Genomic DNA, 22254 nt, shown 5'->3' on the forward strand with positions numbered 1-22254 from the left:
AAATTTGACCTCAGCATAGATTCTAGGGTCCAAAAAATAGTAACTCCCTAAAGTTTAGGGATGGTGACCCCTGCATTCCTCAAGTTGTTCTGAGCAACTTTTATCATTGCAACCACATAAAAAAGTGTAACGTGGCTCAGTTACAGTGACTTTTATTTCACGAGCATTCTTACATGTACACTTGTGTCTTGGCCAGGTTCATTGTCCTACATCATCTCGAGTGGCTAAGCACACAGTCCCAAACCACTGGCATTCTTTTCTTCAGTGCCCATTCAATATGGAACGAGTCCTAAGGCTCAAACAAACCATTAGTCCAATTTGTCCCAACGGCTGCCTCTTCTGGCCATGCAAAGATCCCAGCTTAATTCAAGAGAACTCTGGGGATAAAAAGCAACAGCAACTAAAGAAAAGAAAAATAAAATATTTATATAAGTAAATAAGAAAAGCAACTGCAAAAAGTATCACTACCTGATGACAGCTAGGTGGTCAGGGTCATCATACTCTACAAAGTGCAATGGCCCGGTCTAATGTGACTCCATGGCATGATGTAGATGTGGTCTGAATAGATGAGCCTAGATCTACTAAGCTAGTGGTACCTGTGGAATTTGATGTGTGAAAGAAGTTTGTTACTAGCCTCTGCATGGGTCCTTTTGGGTGGATTGGTCTCCTATCTCGTAACAATGCTTTCCGGCACCTGTACAGCCCTACGAGGTAAAGCCCTAAGTATCTCTGGTCCTCATACTCCATGACATGCCAAAGAGGACCAATTCCATCATGGAAGAGACAATGGTATCTCCCTCATATATCATAGTAGATTGTGCATCTACATATGTAGTGTTCCTCTGTCTCTAGTTCTCGATTGTAGAGCTGACATATTCTCTCCTTTGTTGTAATATCCATCCCATGTCTGTCTCTAACCAAAGGTGGTGAGAGATGGTACGTATCTGTCCAATAGCAGCTCGCATACCATGGGAGAGGTGTGTGTCCATGTACTGTGGCCAAACAATGAATCCGTCCTCCAAGAAGTATAGAAAATGATCCCAGTAATGCTCCATCTTGCATCCTAGAGGGAGAGGTGGTTCTATCCAAGTTCTACCTTTTTCCACTCTCAAATTGTGAGCTCTAATGAATGAATTCAGCTCAGGTCGGGTAAGGGGGACTTTAGGGCAATCCAAACTATAGTCAAATGGGGGGAGCCTATTGTAGGTTCATCCATATTGTCATCTCTGAGTACCAAAACAGCCTTTCTCCCCTTCTTGTGTTAACTTTTTGGAAGAGGCCAATGCCAATCTAGAGTATCTATGACATGGGAGCTCCCATATCTTGTGTATGAATGTCACTACTCTAAAGAGTGCCTCTACAACCATGGGTGTCAACCCTAGCTCCACTCTGATGATAGGGTGTGGCGTAGAGGCCTTACTCCTGATCATACATGATATCATCATTATCAATGGTCTCTCTATGCAATCCCAGCCATAATAGTGTTGTCTCTTTGGGCTTGTGTGATTTGTGAGCGGGGTTAGTCGTCTGGTATAAGCTGCAACCCTGTATTTCAGCTCCGTACAAGAGAGTAGGAGTGACCAAGGTTTCCATAATTTGGTGCGGGGCTCTTGAAATTGTACACGAAAGCACTAACTCTCAAGGCCCCAAGTGTTGCTACAACCCCGTATTTCAACCCTATTTGGTATAAGCTGCAACCCCGTATTTCAACCTCGTACAAGAGAGGAGTGACCAAGGTGTCCATAATTTGGTGCAGGGCTCTTGAAATTGTACACGAAAGCACTAACTCTCAAGGCCCAAGTGTTGCATAACCTCTTGCTAGTCCTTCAGTTGGCCCCCTCAGTGAAAGTCTCGAGCCAAAGAACGTGACTCCCAAGTATACATATTCCCTTACATGCTACATCGCATCCCCTCTGAATGTGAATTGATACATAGATCGGGTCACCCATGCTACCGGGGTATTGAAAACCATCACTTGAATTTTCCAAGATTCATTGTGAGGTCTTTATCCCTACAAAAAGTGTGCAATGTATCCAAGTGTTGGTGCAAGCCCTTCGATGGATGAGAGATAAGTACAATATCATTTGAATAAAGTAGTATCAATATCAATGCTCCAGCTAAGTTAGCTCCAGTCCCTCCTCCCCTATCAATATATTTAGGCACCTGAATCTTATATAATCCAAATAATGTGGGTGAGAGCAGGCATCCTTGTTTTACTTCTATGGTGCTATCAATTCGTTCAGACATCCCTCTAGATGTGTATATACGGCCTGTCACTTTCTCATATAGGGCATAGATGCTTTGTTGCATACCTTCTAGCACACTAATTTCCTATAGTCTTTGCATGAAACGTGCTCGGGGTACTCTGTCAAATGCCTTACGAAAGTCTACAAAGCAACAATAGATCTTCTTGCCTCAAGGCCGTCCTTTCTCAATAATTGCTCAAAGTGTGAGGATGTGATTCAAAGTGGTATATCCACGTCCCTGTGCTCACGTTCCAATATGGAGCCATATATCTTGGCTAGTGTGTGGCCAACCATGATGGTCTTATAGTTACTAGGAATCAAAGGATCATCGCTTTTAAATAATGGAACTATAGAATGGTCTGACCAAATCTCAGGGAATCCCTCACAAACAGCCCTATTGGACATTTTAGCTAGTATGGGTGCTAGTATGTTACATGCATGTGAGAATTGCTTTGCTACTAAACCATCCTCATCCTATGTCTTTCCATTTTGCAGTCTATAAATTGCTTCTCTGACCATCTTACTGGTGAAAAGGCCCATTGTTTTGGCTTGCAGGCCTACGGAGGCTCTATGGGTGTCTATCCATGTACATCATACAACTATCTTCCATAATGCAGCCAAGCATCAGGCGATGTAATCTGTATAGGGGGTTTCCTTTCATGAAACATTCTCTATGCCCTTTTGTTGTCCCGCCCCAAGAAAAGCTGATATATTTCTGCCTCAAGCTTTGCCAAGTACGTTTCTTCTTTTTTTTTCCAAGAAAAGAGAACTCTATTAATAACACCTTGAAGAAAGTTCCCCTAAGGTAAATACAAAGTAGAAGAAACTCTATGAAGAGTAACTAAGTACATCAAAGATACAATGGTTGTGTAAACAACCAATCTGGTGGGCTAAAGTGCCAGACCATTTGAGGGGTAGTGTGAAAGGTGTTGTTTGAATCCCAAATCCGTAGGAAAGTCTCTCTTTTCTTCCTCATCCTCTCACAGCTGCCCTACAACCTCTCCCATCTTCCATGGAGAGCATGGACTATCTCTGTCCAAATCCTTGATAAAGACTCCCCAGTGGGTATATCCTGAAGATCAATGACCTGGCTACATCTCGCAGTCCATATGTACCAAGCTATAATGCTGGAAATCAGCTCCCATCTGTGACAATGTCCTTGATTCCACTGTGTCTATGAGTAGTCTGGGGTAGGGACCCTGCTCAAATGCTATCCAATGATGAGAAAAGAAATGCTCCCTTGAGTGTCCTCATTGCCGCAAGCTAGACCTCTGTCTATGACCCAAGCTGCAACCTCCCATGTTGCCACCATGGACTCTATTGTACCATGGAACACTATCCTAAGAACTCTCCTTCAGATCTCTTGGGCTCTAGGACAGTCCTAGAGGCAATGTCTCTGTGTCTCCTCTGGCTCACCACATCGCGCGCAAGCCACTGGGTCCCTGCCATATCCAAGCCAAGTGCCAACTGCTAAACTCCTATGGGCTAGAAGCCATAAAAGGAGAGATATCTTCCTGGGCCTGAAGCTGTCATGTAGCCGCCTCCAAAATTCGTATAGAAACTCATTGGAGACTCCCTCTCTATGCCAATGAGGGATGGCTGCAAGGTGTGCTCTAATCTTGCTCATCTGTATCCTCCGTCCCAATCTAGTAGTGTAGCCAAAGAAGGGGATGTCGGATGGCCTATCAAGGAAGGGATCCCTCCACACCCACTCTCTTGGATCCCACTCTCTGTAGAGGCCTCCTCTAGTATGCCCAATATCTCCATCTATCTATAAGACGAGTGGTTGGGTCTAGGTCTATGTGCCACTTTCTTTGAAAGTGTACCACTACTTTGATTCTTTGCCTCGAGCAGCCAATTGAGTGCTGTAAGGTCAAGGTTCTCTCGCTGGAGGCGGCCATCCTCCTCAACTGTGAAAGTGAATGTCATGTCTCTACTACATGCAATGATTACTAGAAGGATATCCCCTCTAGAGAAAAGACCAATCCAAGTCTGAGAGGAAGCTGTTTCAGTTTGCCAATCTGGTGGAACCCCTTCCATCATGGCCTCAATCATAGCCCTGGCTCCCCTAAGACCATGTAATCTTTGCCTTTGGGTCTCGTGTGGTAACTCCTGAAATGCAAACCACTCCCCCACTGATGTAGCGATGTGTAAAGAGAATCTTCCCCATGATAAGTGTGTCTGCTGCCCAATGGTGTGGCTTGACTATGATCCCAAATAATGATTAAAGAGAAGAGGCTTTCTCCTCTTCTCTTCAATAGTAGTCAGGGGGAGCTAGTGGAACCCTAGAGATACAGATCTCCAAGATCTAATAATGGCAGCTGCAAATTTGACCTCGAAGCTCCTCCCTAAATCTTTGGTGCTGATCTCTTAAAATATCCAGTGAATGCTGGGCTGCCATGGTCCTCCATGTATAGATGTCAAGTCCTCTAGCCTCCCTGTCAGAAGTTTCTTCTAGGGCTCCTCTCCTGGAAGCAAACCCCTAACAATGAGCTTGACCAATAAGGCTTTGCTTTGACTATCTGGGTCTATGATCCCCAATCCTCCTCTGGATCTAGGCTGTATAATGACATCCCAAGCCACCTTTGCTTTGGCTGGACTTGTTAAGAAGATTGCTAGGGTTCTCACTAAGGACACACAGAGTGTACGACCACGACAGAAACACACAAGGCACAGACACATACACAGAGGGAAAAACTCAAACCCTAAATGCAAAACTCAAAACTCAAACCCTAAACGCAAAACTCAAACTCAAACACAAACAGAAGAAGGGAGAGAGAGAACACAACTCTGAATGAGTGAATGTTGTAAATGAATGTAAGAGTGTACAATGTGCTCAAGGGCAGAGCAATGTCGGAGTATGACGTCCACCGAAGATGGATCCCAAGTCTGTGACCAGCAGTCGGAGTGTAGGAGTGCTGAATAGTGAATGGCAGCAGGTTGGTCACCAAAATGCAGCAGTCTGGAGGCTGGAAACTGGTAAACGCAGCAATGTACCACCGATCGAGGGCTAGAAACTGTGCACAGTCTGCTGTAAACAGCAGGCTGAAACAGTGACTGAGAGTGTCAGGGCCTGCAATGCTGAAAACGCAGGCTGGCTGACCCTGGAGATGATGGACAGCACACTAAACAGTAGTCTGGGACAGTTTGGAGCAGTCTCAAGCGGCTAAGAGCTGTCACCTACAGCAATGGACAGGCTGAAGATGATGTGGTTGCAGTCGATGATGGCTGGACAGATGGAGGCGGGCTGCAGGCTGGAAATTGGGCGCCAACAGCAGCAGAGGGTGTGTGGGCTAGTGTAACCTGCAAAACAAGGATGATGTTTGAATGGGGCAGCCTGTCTATTTATAGATGTGAAAGGGCACCCCAAAAATTAGGGTTTCCACTAAACTTTCTTGAACCGCTCCCCGTTTTAGGGTTTCCACTGAACTCTCTCGAACCGCTCCCCGTTTTAGGGTTTTACTCTAAAAGAGCATTTTTTGTATGTTTTGGGGCTGTTTATGAGGCTAATTAGCAAGTAATGCATATTTTAGCTCAACACCCCCTCTCAGGCCCAAAAGTGAGCTGAAAGGTTAGGCCAGTCATGGTGTTGTTTGTGTACCCCAAGGTGTCCCACCCCAAAGCAGCCAAGGCATAAGACAAAGGGTGCACGTCGGCTGCTCAATGGCCTACCAAGACTACAGAGGCAATGGTTATCTTACCAAGGGAATCCAAATAGTCACCCCAGAGAGGACAGGCATCGGATAAAGGGTGCACGTCGGCTGCCCAGTGGCCTACCAAGTCCTACAAAGGCGGATAGAACCACATTGAGCTTTGTGTTTTTTTTTTTTTTTTTTTGAATAAGTGTGGTAAATTTTATGGGATGCGGCCGATTGAGTAATAGTGACCCAAAAGATGGGAGTAGAGAGGGTACACCCAACACATCACAAAACAATACAAGCTAACCCATCCACTCAAGGTATCAATGACGAGAAAAAGTAGGTGATGAGGTATCCATGTGATGAAGAAGGATAGTGGTGTGGTAACAACAGCCGCTAGTGAAAACAACTTAGGATCCGCTCAAGTGGTGCTCTGCACAATGAGATGCAAAGTATGCTACATGCTGAAGAATGCTCATGCAGCAGGTGTCACTTGGACAGTGTCCCTCATGGGGAAATTATTCACTTGCCCAAGTGCCCTAGTACAAAGATGATGAAATCATACAATGCAAAGGATAAGGTACAACAAGGGGGAGAAGCGGATGTCGAAGATAAAGTGCTGAAGCCTGTAGAATACCAAGAACGATAGGAACCCCCTCTCGACCTAGATGTAGATGCCGAAGAAGGAAGAGGAGCTTGATGTCGGTCTTCATGTGGTACTGAGAACCATAAGGAATGAAGAGGAGGAGAAAGCATCCCAACTGGAAGAGCTAGGTAGAAGTCACCGCCATGATAGCATCAAGAGAGATATTGCACAATGTGCCTAGAGAGGGGAATCCTCCATGCTGGTAGAAGAGAAAAACTCCAAGGATGATGAAACCATAAAGGAATGGCACATATCCCAAGTCTCCAGCCCAGGTAGGACTGGGCAAACCTGCATGTTAGCCCTACACTGACAGAACCTGCAAAGGAGATCAAAGTTTGCAATCACAGAGGTCAATAGTGAGATTCTCCAAAAACAAAACTAAACTAAAATGAAAAGCTAGCTGAAGGAACAAGTGCAAAGATGCAAATGTGTATGTGTGTGTAAGTAAACGCAACGGAAGACTTAAAATTTAGAGACAAAAATCCTATGGGCCCGACTCTAAGAGTGCAAAAAATGAATGCTAGACTGACCGAGGGTATCCGAAAGGACCTAGAGACATGCCAGGCTAAGAAGGTGGCCATCATCGCATACGTCCAGTAGCAGGGCTTTGCCAAGGGAACACCTCACGAGGTGGAGAGGAAGGTGAGATAGATGCATGAAGTGCAACGGAATCGGAACGTGCAGACCAATCAACCAGTCCCTCAGGGATAGTGAAAGAGATGGGTTGATGAGACTGTACTCGAGCCACATGTCCAGCAGCAACAACGGGTGTTGAAGGAGCAGATGAAGCAGGAGCGGAAGGCGTAGCCCCACTCGACTGTGGAGTCGCAGCGGTCTACTGAGGCTTTTTAGGTGGAAGACCTTGGGCCTTGGAGTGACACTCCTCATCCACATGGCCTACTCTCTGGCAATGTGTACAAAACTGGTTTTTCTTAGGGAGTTGCTGCCAGAGAGGTCTTGATTCTTTGGTTCCATCTGAGGAAGAGGAGTCACCCTTTGATTGGCTTGCCTTCGCATCTAGCGAGTTCTTGCCACTGGTGGTTTTTCCTCCCGAAGAAGAGGCAACCAACCCCCTCTGCTCTGAATAAGGCTGTGATGAGGATTTCTTGTGGACTTGATCATGCAGCCTTGCGTAACACAAGAACTGGCACTCAAACTCGTAGAAGGTTAGCAATCGAGGTCAGGAGATGATGTGTTGAATGAAATTGAAGTATTTTGCTCGCAACTTATTCAAGAAGAATGTAACCTGATCGTCATCTGACTTTGGAGAGCCAATAGTGGCGAACTCGGCAAGTAATCGCCTATAGTCACCCAACTTGACTTTCAAATCATCCCTTTCCTTAAGAGAGAACTCTTGAAGCTCAGAGTCAAGATTGATGCGCTGAGTACGATCATAGCCACATAGCGGTCAAGAAGGTGACTCCAACGCTCTGACGCGAGCGGGAAGTGTTGCAACTGACAGTGAAACTCAGGAAGCAATCCATGCAGCAGCTCAACATTGGCTATAGCATTGCGGACTCTCCATTGACGGATGTAGTCAGGGTGAGCTAGTCGAGGGTTTGGCATAGGCACTAGACCAATGACGAGGTCCCAAAGACCCTGAGACTCAAGCACTTGTTGCATGAAATTCGACCAAATAGTGAAATTTGACTTGTTTAAACGTGTCTTATCCGTGAAGGCATTCTTGGCCGTTGCAATAGGAGTGGTAGTGCGCTCAAAGATGAATAGTGTGAAAAAGTGTAGTGGGGGTAGGACGGGGGAGTGGAGTACACTTGGGAATGGGTCCCAGAGTGCCCACCAGGCATGCGGGTAGTGTGCAAGGTGGATCCATAGGTAGGGATGGGCTGACTAGACAGGGGCATGGTAGCCACATGAGGAACCCAAGGAGGTGGGATGGAAACATTGGGAGCAGAAGTGGGGGTAGGATGGGGGAGTGGAGTACACTTGGGAATGGGTCCCAGAGTGCCCACCAGGCATGCGGGTAGTGTGCAAGGTGGATCCATAGGTAGGGATGGGCTGACTAGGTAGGGGCATGGTAGCCACATGAGGAACCCAAGGAGGTGGGATGAAAACACTGGGAGCAGAAGATGGGAATCCCTGTGTAGGTGTAACCCAAGGAGAGTGTAAAGACGCACCATAAGCTGAGGATGGAAACCCCTGCATATGAGTGGTCATGGGAAATGTGAGGTTGGGGATAGTGAGGGGGATGCCCATCACAGTTGACCCAGGAGTTATGGGTGTGCTCATTTGCTGAAAGGTAAGAGGCACTGTGTTAAAGGGTGGCATTCCCCTAACGAAGTACCATGGTGCAAAGAGGTAGAGAATGGGGTGGAGAAGGAAAAGGTGCTAGGAGCGGAGATGGAAGATCCAACCCGTAGGGTGTGTGAAGCAGATATGGAGTGTAATCCAAGATTTTGGAAAGATGATGAGAGATGATCAAGGTGTAATATAGAAGAGGGTGGGATGGGAGGAAAGTGAGAAGTGTGTGTGATATGCTCAAATGAAACAGAAGTTGTAGATGTATCTGAATTCCATTTGCTTCGTGAGTCCCCCTCTATTGAAATTCACATACGCAAAGCCATTCGGATCCTGTACCTCAAAAGAAGAAACAAACTAGGGTTTTGATTCATGCAACACAAAAGAATTGTACAAACCTGACATTGGACCATGTGGTAGCAAAACTGGTAGGAGGGGTGTAAACATCACCGTACTTGTTGCGATGGTACTCCTCAAAGTCCTCCTCTGTCATGTTAGTGAAATCTGGTGAAGGTAGAGTGTCGTCCTCCTCACCGAGTCCATAATGCCGTCTCAGGGCCTCCAATGATGGAGAAGCCTGATAAGACATCATAGGAACTGGAGAAGAAGGTGTCTGGGACATTGTGATTCAGTTACGAGTCGTATTGTGTGCCTTGCACAAAGACTAGCTCTCAACAATATCCACAGGATACTCTTTACAAGAGCACCGGCTCTGATACCATGTTAAGAAGACTGCTAGGGTTTGCACTGAGGACACACAGAGTGTACAACCACGACAGAACCAAAGACACAGACACAGAGGGCAAAACTCAAACCCTAAACGCAAAACTCAAAACTGAAACACAAACAAAAGAAGGGAGAGAGAGAACACAACTCTGAAGTGAATGAATGCTGTAAATGAATGCAAGAGTGTTTAGTGTGCTCAAGGGCAGAGCAATGTCGGAGTGTGACGTCCACCGAAGACGGATCCCAAGTCTGTGACCACCAATCAAAGTGTAGGAGTGCTGAATAGTGAATGGCAGCAGGCTGGTCACCAAAACGCAGCAGTTTGGAGGCTGGAAACTGGTAAACACAGCAGTGTTCCACCGATCGGGGGCTGGAAATTGTGCATAGTCTGCTATAAACAGCAGGCTGAAACAATGTCTGAGAGTGTCAGGGCCTGCAATGCTGAAAACGGAGACTGGCTGACCTTGGAGATGATGGACAGCAGGCTGAACAGCAGTCTAGGACAGTTTGGAGCAGTCGCCAGCAGCTGAGAGCTGTCACCTACAGCAATGGACAGGCTGAAGATGATGTGGCTGCAGTCGATGATGGTTGGATAGCAGATGGAGGCGGGCTGCAGGCTGGAAACTGGGCGCCAACAGCAGCAAAGGGTGTGTGGGCTGGTGTAACCTGCAAAACAAGGATGATGGCTGAATGGGGGCAGCCTATCTATTTATAGATGTGGAAGGGCGCCCCAAAAATTAGGGTTTCCACTAAACTTTCTCGAACCGCTCCCCGTTTTAGGGTTTCCACTGAACTCTCTCGAACCGCTCCCCGTTTTAGGGTTTTACTCTAAAAGAGCATTTTTAGTGTGTTTTGGGGCTGTTTAAGATGCTAATCAGCAAGTAATGGATATTTTAGCTCAACAAGACTCCCATCTCCTCCAAACCAAATGAAGTTTGTGATGAGGCATTTCACCTGGCTAATACACGACCTAGAGAATGCCCAACAAGAAGTGATGTACCACATGGTCGCAAGAATAACTTGGTTGGCAACCACTACTCTTCGTGCCAATGAGAGCCTCGTTGAGCTCCAATACAAAAGCTTCTATTTGATGCTCAAAAGGAGGGGTGCCAGCTGCTACTCTGAGGTAATGTCAATCCCCACATGGCATCCAAGATATCTCACAGCGGTCTCGCAGGGAACCCATGTGAAATCCTCATGTGGTTGCCACTCTGGCTGTCTAGTGTCGCATATCCAAAATCCAAAGGATTTGTGCCAATTAATTATCGTTTCTTCTTCAATATAAGGCATCTGAAAAGCATCTTTGCTTGGGAGTGTGTCCGAATGGCTATAGCAATCTCCTTCTGTAGTTGTGTGCAAGTGTCTGCATTCATCATCATACCAGCCATTTTCAGGGGCTGTAGAGGGTGGAGGTTTGCTTGGTGATATGGTGTATGGGAATGCATACATAGCTGAAGTATGCAAAGCTTCTACCAAGTCTCTCATGAGTTCTTCTAATGATTTGTCACAATCTAGCATTCATATCTTGTCACGCACAAAGCCACTATATATATGTGAGGTCTCCTCTGCAAAGCGGTATCGAGGGTGCCTGGGGGGTACGATAATGTATCTCTCATACATCCACAGTAGACTGAGAATGTTAAGATGGCATGGTCAGCTGCTATTCCAATGGGGTTCCCTGAGATCTCAAAGTTTCCAATGTTTGGTATCAATGTTGGTGAACCCATCAAGTAGTCCACTGTGCTTGCTCCTCGCTTGTGGTTCCAACATGTCACAGAGTTTGATCTTGGCTAGCATGAGAGGCGGTTGAAAATGGCTAATCCATTTGCACTACCCAAAGCTAGTAAGTGTGTTCCATAGGTGTGCATTTCTATATCTAGGGACATCCTATGTGGACCCACCTCATCTATATCAATCTCCTCAAACATGACATCATCCTGTATATAAAAGTTACTTTTTCTAGCCCTAGTTCGCAGATTGAAGTCCCCTACTAATAGCACGTCTCCCAAGTTCGCATATTTCATGATATCTTTGTACAATACATCAAATGGTGATCCATCTTGTGCAGCATATCTTGAATTCACAAGGGGAAAATAGCATATAGCAATGAACTTATCATGTGGTCTTTTTTTGTGTATCCTAACCCACATGTATTGTGCATCTTTGTCTTTTTGTGTCACTCACACTACATCTCTGAAGTCTTCACAAAAGATTATGGCCACGCCTCCAGACCCCTAGTGCTACTAGGCTTTCTAGCATGTGGATAGAATGCACTCTCCCATCTGTACTCATGGACATCTGGCAATCGACCCCCTTTACATTGATGTGTTTCTGTACACATGGCTATATCCATATTTCGAAAACTATTCTCAAAATATCCAACTTCTAGGCATAATGCTCCATTATAGTTCCATACTGACATCTTGAGCATCTCATAGGCCGCACACTATCATTGTGGCCGGCGTTCTGCAATAATCACCCTACCATCCCTATACACTGCATATTTTCCTTCCTTTTGTGCCTCCAAAATCCTAGGCATGTTTTCCCTTCTATGTTCCACTTGGGCAGGTGTCAAATCCCTCATCAAGGTATATCTTTTCCCCTTTTAGAGCCCCACGTTTTGTGAGGAAAGCTCTCTTCTTATCCAAACTCTCAAATTTCAGCATGAGGATATGCCCTCTCTTGTTTGTTGGGTCTCCCACACACCATGCATCTAAGATGGGTGTTTCCTTTCCTCCCATATTGTCACCTAGAGCAGTTGCATCTTCTTGTGGGGTTCCTTTCTCAGCCCATCCCACCACACGGATTCGGAGTGCCTGACTCTTTCGTCTTGCTTCTTCTTCTATGGTTTCATTCATCCTCCTTTGTTTGCATGTCCCCCTTTGTTCTTTTTTGCTACCTCAATCCATTCAGCATTTTTCTTAATGACATGTTCCACTGTTTCCATTGTCTTCCTTGCTCCTTCAACTACATCTGCCCATGTGTGCATGTCTTTCTTGAGGCATTCCATCTCTTTTTCTAGTTTTGGTGCATCCTGTGATGGCCTTTGAACATCAAGTTTCTCTTTATATGCTGCTAGGTCTTTCTTATATGCATCTAACTCTGATGTAAGTTGCTTTCCATTTCTGTTCTCCAAGTTGTGTCCAGTTTTATAAAGTTGTCTGTCATTTTAGCCTGTAATTCTGCCTTTATTTCATTGTGTTTACCCTGTTCCCACTCATTAATGCATGTATGTGTTTTCATTTCTTGTTGTCCAAAGAGCATTGAGTTAAAATTCTCACCCCCATGATAGCTTCTCTCTTGAAGGCAGCCTCCAACAATTGTTTATGAGAAATACTTTGGTTTGTGGACACATGCACTCACTTGTGACAGCTCCTCTCTTGGAAGGCCTCCAATTGTTTATGAGTAATCCTTTCTCTGGCAGATTGGATAAGTATGCTAATTCATTTCTGAGATCTGATTGTATGATAACATCCCAGGTGACTTCAGCCCACAGTTAGCTTCCATCCCTTCTGATTAAATGAAGTTCCCAACAAGGTGCTTCACTTGGCTAATATAATATTTCAAGAAATCCCAACACGGGGTAACATACAACATCATCTTGTTAAAAAACTTTAGTGGGCCACCTCGACTTTCCACTCAAGAGAGTCTAATTGTTCTCCAAGGTAGCCTAGGTATCTCATCCAGGTCCTTTGAGGAACTTGAGTGAAAAGCTGATAAAGAATCTTGGGGGTATCTCACACCCAAAATCCAACATGATTTGTGCCCATTGATGAATGCAATTGCGATTAAGCAAATATATTCATGGCTGAAATGAAGGCCCCGAGATAACCTTGATCTTATTTGTTAGTCTAGATGTCCAGACTGTCCCTGAAAGATACTAAAAGAAATTGCAAAGGGGGAACTATGTATACTTCAAAGCAGGCTTGCTGGTCTAATTGCTCCCCTGATTGCATCTTTAGTGTGTTTCAGGACTCTATCCAGGAAAAGCTTTTGCTTGCATCTTGTTTATGTGAGACGTATTTGAGTATGATCATACTTTGCAAGGGAAGATGATGTGGGATCTATATCATGATCATGAAGGCTGGATTCTCATGAAACTCTTCTACCAAGTTATTTTGCTCTGTAATTAATTTCAGTAAGCTAATAAGACTCTTATCCCAGTTTATGGCAACAAGCTGGAAGAGCCGGAAGAAGAGAAAAACCTTCCATGTCAATTTATGTAGCTTTTGGAAGTCCACTTGATCAATACTTCATGAAGCATCCCTCAAAGTTATTTTCACGGGCCATTGAGCATGCACAAATTGATGCTTCAAATCCTCAGGTAATGGTGCTTTAACTTATTACATGTATGTTAAATGTCTCGTGATTACAATTACATGCATGTAACGGGTGCAAGCTGTCAAATAGTAATGCTCTGCATCAAGCACATGAGACTGATTGTGTTTTGCTATTTCACAGGTATTAGATCAGCACATTGCTTGTGCTGCCCTTGAGCACCCTGTCAATGTGGAGTATGATGACATGATCTTTGGTTCTGGCTTACAAACAAGCATCTCAAGGCTCATACAAAAAGGGAAGATAGGCCAAGATCCACTAAGCACTTCTCAAGATAACACCTGGCATTATATTGGGCAGGAGGTAGAGGACATTCAGTAGCACCATCCTCAACATATGATAAAGTTAAAACTTAGAAGTCAAAATGGTTTTGGTTCTGTACTTGCACACTGACTGCAGCTGTTCTTTTCTATGCAAACAGAAATCCCCAGCTCAATCTGTAAGCATACGTGCTGTTGATCCAGAAAAATACACAATAATCAATCAACAAACAAATGGAGTTATTGAGGAAGTAGAGGAGAGCAAGGCGTTTTTTGAGGTGAAAATCTCTCCTGTTGATATCTTGTTGATGCATGTATTGCATGTGACATGCAATGTTCGATATGTGCGAGAATTTCAGGTCAAAGGATTTTTTGTCTTGAAAGTGACACCCGAGTCAAAAACCAAATTGCACACATCACTTGCTTTTAAGATGTATTCCAAATGTGAGAAACATTGCAACTGATAAACGCTCAAGGAAAGGGAACAGTAACAGTAGGGTATGCTTGGGGGAGTAGTTACTGTATAGAAAGTTCTCCTCAGAACAGGTCTACATAAATTAGAAGTGTGCAAACAACAAAGAGGCACTCCTGAGAAAATGTAATAGCAAATGTTTGGTTCTCTAAGACTGTCCATAGCTAGATTGCACAATGCAAAACAGGGGACCTGGTTGGTTGAAGACAGGGAATTAGAAGTTCTATCTCCTTTTGGAATGACTAGCAATTAATGTGCAGAAAGCTAACCTTACAGAAGAGGTTTAGGCAAAGGAGGAGCATCAAATGAAACTTTCTTTTTGTGTTTTTTGGTTTGTGTTCTTTAGGGGGGAGAGGCAAACTAAGGTGCAATTGAGAAGATTTGATAGTGATTGAATGATAAGAAGTGGCAATGATCTACAAGCAGTGTATGGGGTTATGGATAGGGAAATTGCATTAGTTATAAGGACTCATCAAATGAGATGCACTGGAAAATTTTCTCCATGTTAATTTCTTGTATAGGTCCCTTACTAAGCAGTACTAATAATTGTAGGAAATAGTTTTTTCACTGAAGGTTTACTGCTACAAATAAGGCTCCTCTTGCTTATTGCTACTCACTTATCAAATTTATGCCATTTAAAAGGTGTATGAAGGAGCTGTGTATATCCATCAAGGGAGAACCTATCTTGTAAAAACATTAGACCTTGGGGCCAAAGTTGCTATTTGTCAAGAAGCTGATGTCAAGTATTATACAAAGACCCGTGACTTTACAGATGTACATGTTGTTGGTGGAGAACTTGTAAGTGTCATCACCTTGTATGTTTATATTGTGCTTAACATCTGATTTTGCTGGGAAAATCATATGGAACTTCGTCTGTTTGCTGTTGAAATTGGGGTTCTCTTTTGATTTGCAACATTGGTTGCTAAATGGTATTGGCACCACTTGGTAGCTTTATGTCAGATCATAATCCATATTAATTCCCCTGGAGCCGCATCAGGAAGAAGCGATCATGAACTATGAGTAGACACTACATGTGAAAGGGTAGGGTGCCTTCAAATGTTTCATGTCAGCAAGGTTGTGACAGCTGAACCCACAAATCAAGCATATGTCATCTCTAGTCATACTCAGTGGCCTCTTTTATCTAGATTTGTGTTGTGTGACACTGTGTAAGTAGCCTGCTCATTGATAGAGTGTCAGAGTGTCTGAATGGCCCTCTTCTCAGAATTCTGTAAAGGTATCTTGAGTGAAGAAGTTGCAGTGCTAGTCTGCATATCATTCATCTAGCCCTCACTATCCCATTTGATGTTGTTTGTTTACTTCTACCCTTTTCCAAATGTAGTATGTATTTTTCTGGAGGCTTCTTTATGTATCATGTGAATGATATGCATAACATTAGAGTACACATAATTGGAGGTTTGCTAGCAATCAATCTCTTTTTCTTTCATGTAGTAGTTTAAATTAATGTATACAGAAATATTTACATCAGGCCTTCATGTCTGCCAAATCCGACAAATGTCCTGTGGCAAACACTCATGAAGCCTAAAGACTATCAAAACACCATTCTATAGGAACAAAAGAAGAGGATTGTAAAGAGGGTGGAGCAAACAGTATCCATACACAGGGCAGCCACCTCTCCAATAGTGAAACCAGCCAAAACCATGGAAGAAATCTGCTGCAATATAGTAAGCCTTGCACCCAACCCACATGACCACAAATACTAGAAGCCAAATCAAAGATAAAAGCATTGGGAGTTCACCAAATGTGCCAAAGACCGATCAATCGCATGAATCGAAAGAGGCAATGATGATGAGATTGCAACCTCGCCATGGACAACATCTTGTGTCATGAGGACATGTATTTTTGAAACCTTACTTAACATGTGGATTAATTTTTAATTACATGGTTATGTAAATATTGCACATGTGAGGTGCAACTAGGATTAGAGTAAATTTACAAGCTTGGGACCCAAGGAAATCACAAGATGTCAAATGCAAAAGTTGCTATAAGTTATGGCACACAAGTACTTGGTGGTATCTGGTTCCACTTGTTGGCCTGGGTCATTCATTTGGCTATAAGTGTCAGTTGATATCACTACAGAAGTGGCATTTAATGGTTACCTATAGCCAATCTGATGGTCAAAGTTGGCCCAGAGACACTCGGGAATGGAAGTTTATTTTTCAAGATATCCAAATAAATTTTAGATTAATTTTCAGTATTTAAAGACTGAAAATTAATATTTAATTATGGATAATATTGAAAAAACCATTTGGAAAGATTGTCACTTCTTAAAAATACCCATGCAAGTCTGAAAAACGTCTTTAGAGGTTGAAGAGAGAGGCATTTTAGTGTATTCAGCTTGCAAGAGAGAGGAAGAAGATGTTGTTGGTCTGATTTGCAGCCATTGGAGGACCTTCTGAGGCAGCTAGGGGAAGGAGAAGACCAATCAACAACTAGTGACAGCATCTACAAGCTGTTGAGACAGGGCAGTAATAGTAAATGACTGATTCTCTTCAGTTCTTTGCATCTACAAGCTGTTGAGACAGGGCAGCAAGAGTAAATGACTGATTTTCTTCAGTTCTTCACAAAGAAAGTTTAAATTTTCTCTCCTCAGTTTCGCTCTTATCTCCCAGTCTTTCTACAACCTTGCTCCGAAGATTATAGCATTGAGATTACCAAAGGCTGAGAAATTTTAGATTTCTTTGCTGTAAACCCTAATGTGCAGCAAAAATTAGGGTTTAGCAGTAGCATCGGAAAGCATGCCAAAAATTGGAAGCTCCAAGACTTGGATTCACTAGGGCTGAAACTGTTTTTAGTCAAATTCAAGTGAAGGGACCATCAGATCAATGAATTTGGAGCATTTTCCATCTCCATCAAAGCGGGTGAACGCCAATTGACTATTCGAATCAAGGGGTAAATCAGATTGAAGATTTGATGGTCATTCTAGGTGGCAAGCGGAGTTGGAATACCGAAAGGGATTGGGAGAATCCCATTGTACATCTTCTTCTTCAATTAAGTTAAATAAATACCGAAAGGAGTGCCAGTTTTGGAGCCAACAAGGTGTCCATTGTCCAAGATTGTAAGTTAATTTGCATTTCTCAGTTTTGTAATAAATGGTATTGCTGTAACTAAGTTGTAATTAGGGAATTACCACCCATCCATAGAAGGAAGGCTGGTTTCATGGTTCCATTGCCGGGATTACCACTCAATCCCTGGATTTTGTGGGCCCAAGACACCTAATTGCAAGCCAAACCTTTGTGCTAGTGCTGATTTTTACTCTCAACTAAGAAATTACAGCAATATGTCTTCATACAGTGAGATGGACTCAAGTAGTGTGATGATGTCTCGTAGTATGAACATTCATATGGGAATGAGAGAAATGCAATGGTTGACCTTGAACAAGGCTCAAACCATGGACAACAAGCTGAAAATGTTACTATTGGGCAAGATGCATGACCTTCAGGGCATAAGGAGATTGATGACCAGCAAAGTGAAGAGGAATTTGATGACCAGTTCAAGAATCGGATGAGGACAGTAGCAAATCTCTTTATTGAATTGGCAAAGGATCCTCAATTTACCCGATTTTTGAATGCTCCAAAGAAGGACAGCAAAGGCAAAAAGAAGAATACGTGTTTTATACCCTCGGGACAACAAGATGCACCGAAGATAATATCAAACCCTCATTTGAAGCTCCGAAAGATGCTAATGAAATAAAACGGTTAGTACCTATGGGGCAAGGAATGCAAATGCAGGCCATCACAGAAGTGCCAATCCTTTTGGACAGCCGGGCATGCATGCTATGATGGGGTAGCCATGATATTTTGATGGAAGCACGATTTTTCATACTATAGTTGGACAAGGACCGCATACGGGAATATATGGCATAAATCCCTATGGTATGCAACAACCAATGCATGGTGTGCAAGGCCCAATGTATACAAGTATGGCTAGAAGTATGCAAAACCCTATGTATGACAGCATTGCTTGATGCCTAGGGCACCAAGTAGCATGTTTGGTGGTGCATCTGCACCCTCGAATGCTTATGGGGCTCAAGGAATGAATGCTAGTTGTGCAAATGCTCCGTTTGGTGTTGGTTTTGATGTAAATTCAGCAAATGCATCCTTTTAGCAGTAGCCTCTGGCAAAGCTCCATTTGAGGTGGTTGAGGGTGGCAAGAAGATACCACTTATTTTGCAAACTAAGGATAAGATCTTTGAGGCTAATCGTTATGTGGAAAACTTGGATGTAACCTATGCAAAGATAAAATATACACTTCAGAGATCACAAGAAAAGCAAAAGAGGGTAGTTAATCTCCGTAGACGTGCTTTGCAATTTGCAGAGGGTGATTATGTATTGTTGTGTTTTGAAAAGGCAAGGCTAAAAAAGATGAAAGGAAGAGAAAGATTGTATCTGAAGTTGAGTATGAGATACTATGGACCCTTCCAGGTGTTGGAGAAGATTAGCGATGTGGCCTATCAGTTGAAATTATCTCCACATTGGCCGACACAGAATGCCTTTCATGTTAGTTTATTAAGGCCTTTCATGGTGATGTGCTAGAGGATATGTTTGCTGAAATTCAGCCTGAGGTTAAGGAGTTGGATGAGATTTTGGTACCCGAACAGATTTTGGCACATAAGGAAGGAAAGGTCAAAGATAAAGTTTCCAAGAGATACTTGGTGAAATTTCAAAATTATTCACCAATGGATGCCAAATGGATGTAAGAGGATGATTTGACATACCATCCTCAATTGTTGCAGCTTTACCTAGATGTCTTTCAGGTAGAGCCAACTTTAGTTTGGAGTCCTTCATGTTCAGTAAAGCAAGGGTCCGGAGTATTGCTTGGTGCTAAAGAACAAGATAGCACTTCCACTTCTCCTGTTATGGACAGCTCTCGTATATAGTTGATCTCGGATGTATTCATCATGCATCCAAGGTATTGCGTTGACAATATGTTTGCCATGAGGTTACTACTTAGTGTACTAGTCACTGTGAGATGTATAAAGATGAGTATGAGTTTCACCCAAGCACTAGAACTATACTTTTGCATCATCTTATGATCAATTTGATATGAATTTTGCCTTAATTTTGAGACAAAAGTTCTAATCAATTTTAGCTTAGTTTTTTATCAGCGTGCGAACCATTTATGGTCACTTTTGGGATTAGTTTTGCATCAATTTTTGCATTGATTGCTGGTCAATTTTTGCAATGAGTTTCTGATCAGTTTGGGGTCACATTTGTAGCAGTTTGTGATCAATTCTCAGATCAGCAAGTGATTAGTTTATGATTAAATTATACCCAGTTTTCAATGGTTTACATCTAGTTCGATGGACAACAGCATATGTTATGATGCCATTGATATTTTAGCCATGGTTTATGCTTGGTTATGCTATATTGTGGTTTGGTTTTGCTACATGAGTTGAGCTCGTGAGAAATAGACATGTCACATGATATTCTAGCAATGTTTTTAAGATTCTTTGTGAGTCTTATGTTATATTATGATTGACTGGTAATTTTCAACTTGTGTTAGGCATATGGGATGGTTGAGCAATAATGCACAATGTTGTGTTAACTATGATGCCTTGTGGAAATTTAAATCCACTATTTTGCTTTTGATGCATCTGGCAGTGCAATTGATGACAATTGTAAGGATTTTAAGGGGAAGAACTATCATGAGCATGTATTTTTGAAACCCCACTTAATATGTGGATTAATTTTTAATCACATGGTTATATAAATATTGCACACATGAGGTGTAACTGGGGTTAGAGTAAATTTATGAGTCCGAGACCCGAGGAAATCACGGGATGTTAAGGGCAAAAGTTGCTATAAGTTATGCCGTATAGGTACTTGGTGGTATCTAGTTTCAGTTATTAACCTAGGTCATTCATATGGCTATAAGTGTCAGTTGTTGGTGACACTAGAGAAATGGCATTTAATGATTTTTTTTTTGCAAATAAAATGTGGCTGATTATGTTACTCAAAACACTAATTACAATAGAGTTCTCCGAAGATTATAGCAACTAAGAAATTTCAGATTTCTTTACTGTAAATCCTAATGTGCAGCAGAAATTAGGGTTTAGCAGTAGCATCAAAAAGCGTGCTAGAAATTGGAAGCTCCAAGACTTAGATTCAACAAGGCTGAAGCTATGTTTAGTCAAATTCAAGTGGAGGGACCAACAGACCAATGAATTTGGAGCATTTTCCATCTCCATCAAAGCGGGTGAAGGCTAATTGACTACCCGAATCAAGGTGCAAATCAAATTGAAGACTTAATAGTCATTTTGGACAGCAACGGGAGTTGGAATACGGAAAGGGATTGGGAGAATCCCATTGTACATCAACTTCTTCTTCAATTAAGCTAAATAAACACCAAAAGGGGTGTCAGTTTTAGGGCCAACAGGGTGTCCATTGTCCAAGATTGTAAGTTGATTTGCATTTCTCAGTTTTGTAATAAATGTTACTGTTGTAACTAAGTTGTAATTAGGGCATGGCCCAAACTTTATTAGCTTTTTCTATAATCCATCTCTTATTCTCTACCATTTTGTTGTAGATCTGATTGGCTCACCATTTCAAAAAATCCTTTGGTTTCATGCCCAATCCAAGCACGGTATTAAGGGATGAGAATCAGGCAAGGGATAGTGCCCGTGAAGCTAGTCCTCCAAGGTTGACCAAATCAGTTTGTAGCCTCAAGGCATTTGGAAATACTAGCGAATATGGCAAAAGGAATTAAACCTCGACTAAGCCAGAATAACAGCAGCTTGAATCATCTTCAAGCCCAATCTTGCCATCCTATTAAATGTATTCCTTGCATTTTCCTATCAGGCCAATCAAGCAACGTGGATGTAGCCAAAACCTTTGCTTGCAAGGAATTTGCTTCCTTTTGTGAATCAGAAGGGCACCAAATGGTAAGGCAACATGTTGCAATGCCAAAACGGGTGGGTGGTACTACGTTGTTGGATATCAAAATTCATATGACAGACTTGCAATTTGTCCTTTTGCAATCTGTGTGTTTAGTATCATCCTTGGACAGATATTGCTAGGTTTTTTACAAAGGAAATTGGCATTTCGCACGGGCGAACTAGTTTCTACGCACCTCATGGTGCAATATTCTAAATTCAATTGAACCATTCAAAACTTCAAAGTCTTTTCTTATTACCCACTTGATTGCATCATGGCAATCAATTTTTCTTTCTCCATTTGGCTTAGACATCATTTTGCTTTCGTCAGCTATGTATTTTTTATTGTTTCTATTCCATTTAGTTAGTCATAGCATTAGACGACAACTATGTTGGGACTTGGGAAAATTCCCTGACTTTTCAAATGTAATATTTTGGTCTCATAGGCCATTCACTCGTTCTTTGGTTACTAGCACACAGGAGTTTAGCACTTGGTATATGGCTTGGCTATGGTAGACACCCTATTTCTTGTGATAGATGTGGGAAGGATGAGGAGACTCAAAGGCATTACATATGGGATTGCCCATGGGCTTAGGAGGTTTGGAGGAGAGCCCTTAGGATGGTGTTCCATGGCACTACAGATTCTATGATTGCTACATGGGGTATAGTTGCATGAATCACTAAGAGAGGCCCAACTTACAGGTATGAGGATGTATAGGGGTATCATGCTTATCTCATATCGGGGCAACCTGTGAGCAAGACGTTCATGCCAGATTTCAC

General features: G+C 42.9%; 1 protein-coding gene across 7 annotated transcripts in view; it reads left to right on the forward strand.

Moving 5' to 3' along the window:
- Positions 1-22254, forward strand: part of LOC148016928 (UBQ, helicase-c and DEAD-like helicase domain-containing protein) — a 263742-nt gene that overhangs the window by 189387 nt on the left and 52101 nt on the right. For all 7 annotated transcript variants that reach the window (XR_015687890.1, XR_015687891.1, XM_087663100.1 and 4 more), the window contains 4 exons: positions 13677-13836; positions 13974-14153; positions 14272-14388; positions 15225-15380. Coding sequence is in view for 5 of the 7 variants with exons in the window: in XM_087663100.1 (XP_087519226.1) it covers positions 13677-13836; positions 13974-14153; positions 14272-14388; positions 15225-15380 (613 nt within the window). In the remaining 2 variants the exon portion in view is untranslated. The remainder of the gene's footprint in view (positions 1-13676; positions 13837-13973; positions 14154-14271; positions 14389-15224; positions 15381-22254) is intronic.

This window comes from Lygodium microphyllum, chromosome 22, assembly GCF_053477565.2.
Source record: "Lygodium microphyllum isolate KBCC chromosome 22, Lygodium_microphyllum_v1.1.10, whole genome shotgun sequence".
NCBI lineage: Eukaryota > Viridiplantae > Streptophyta > Polypodiopsida > Schizaeales > Lygodiaceae > Lygodium > Lygodium microphyllum.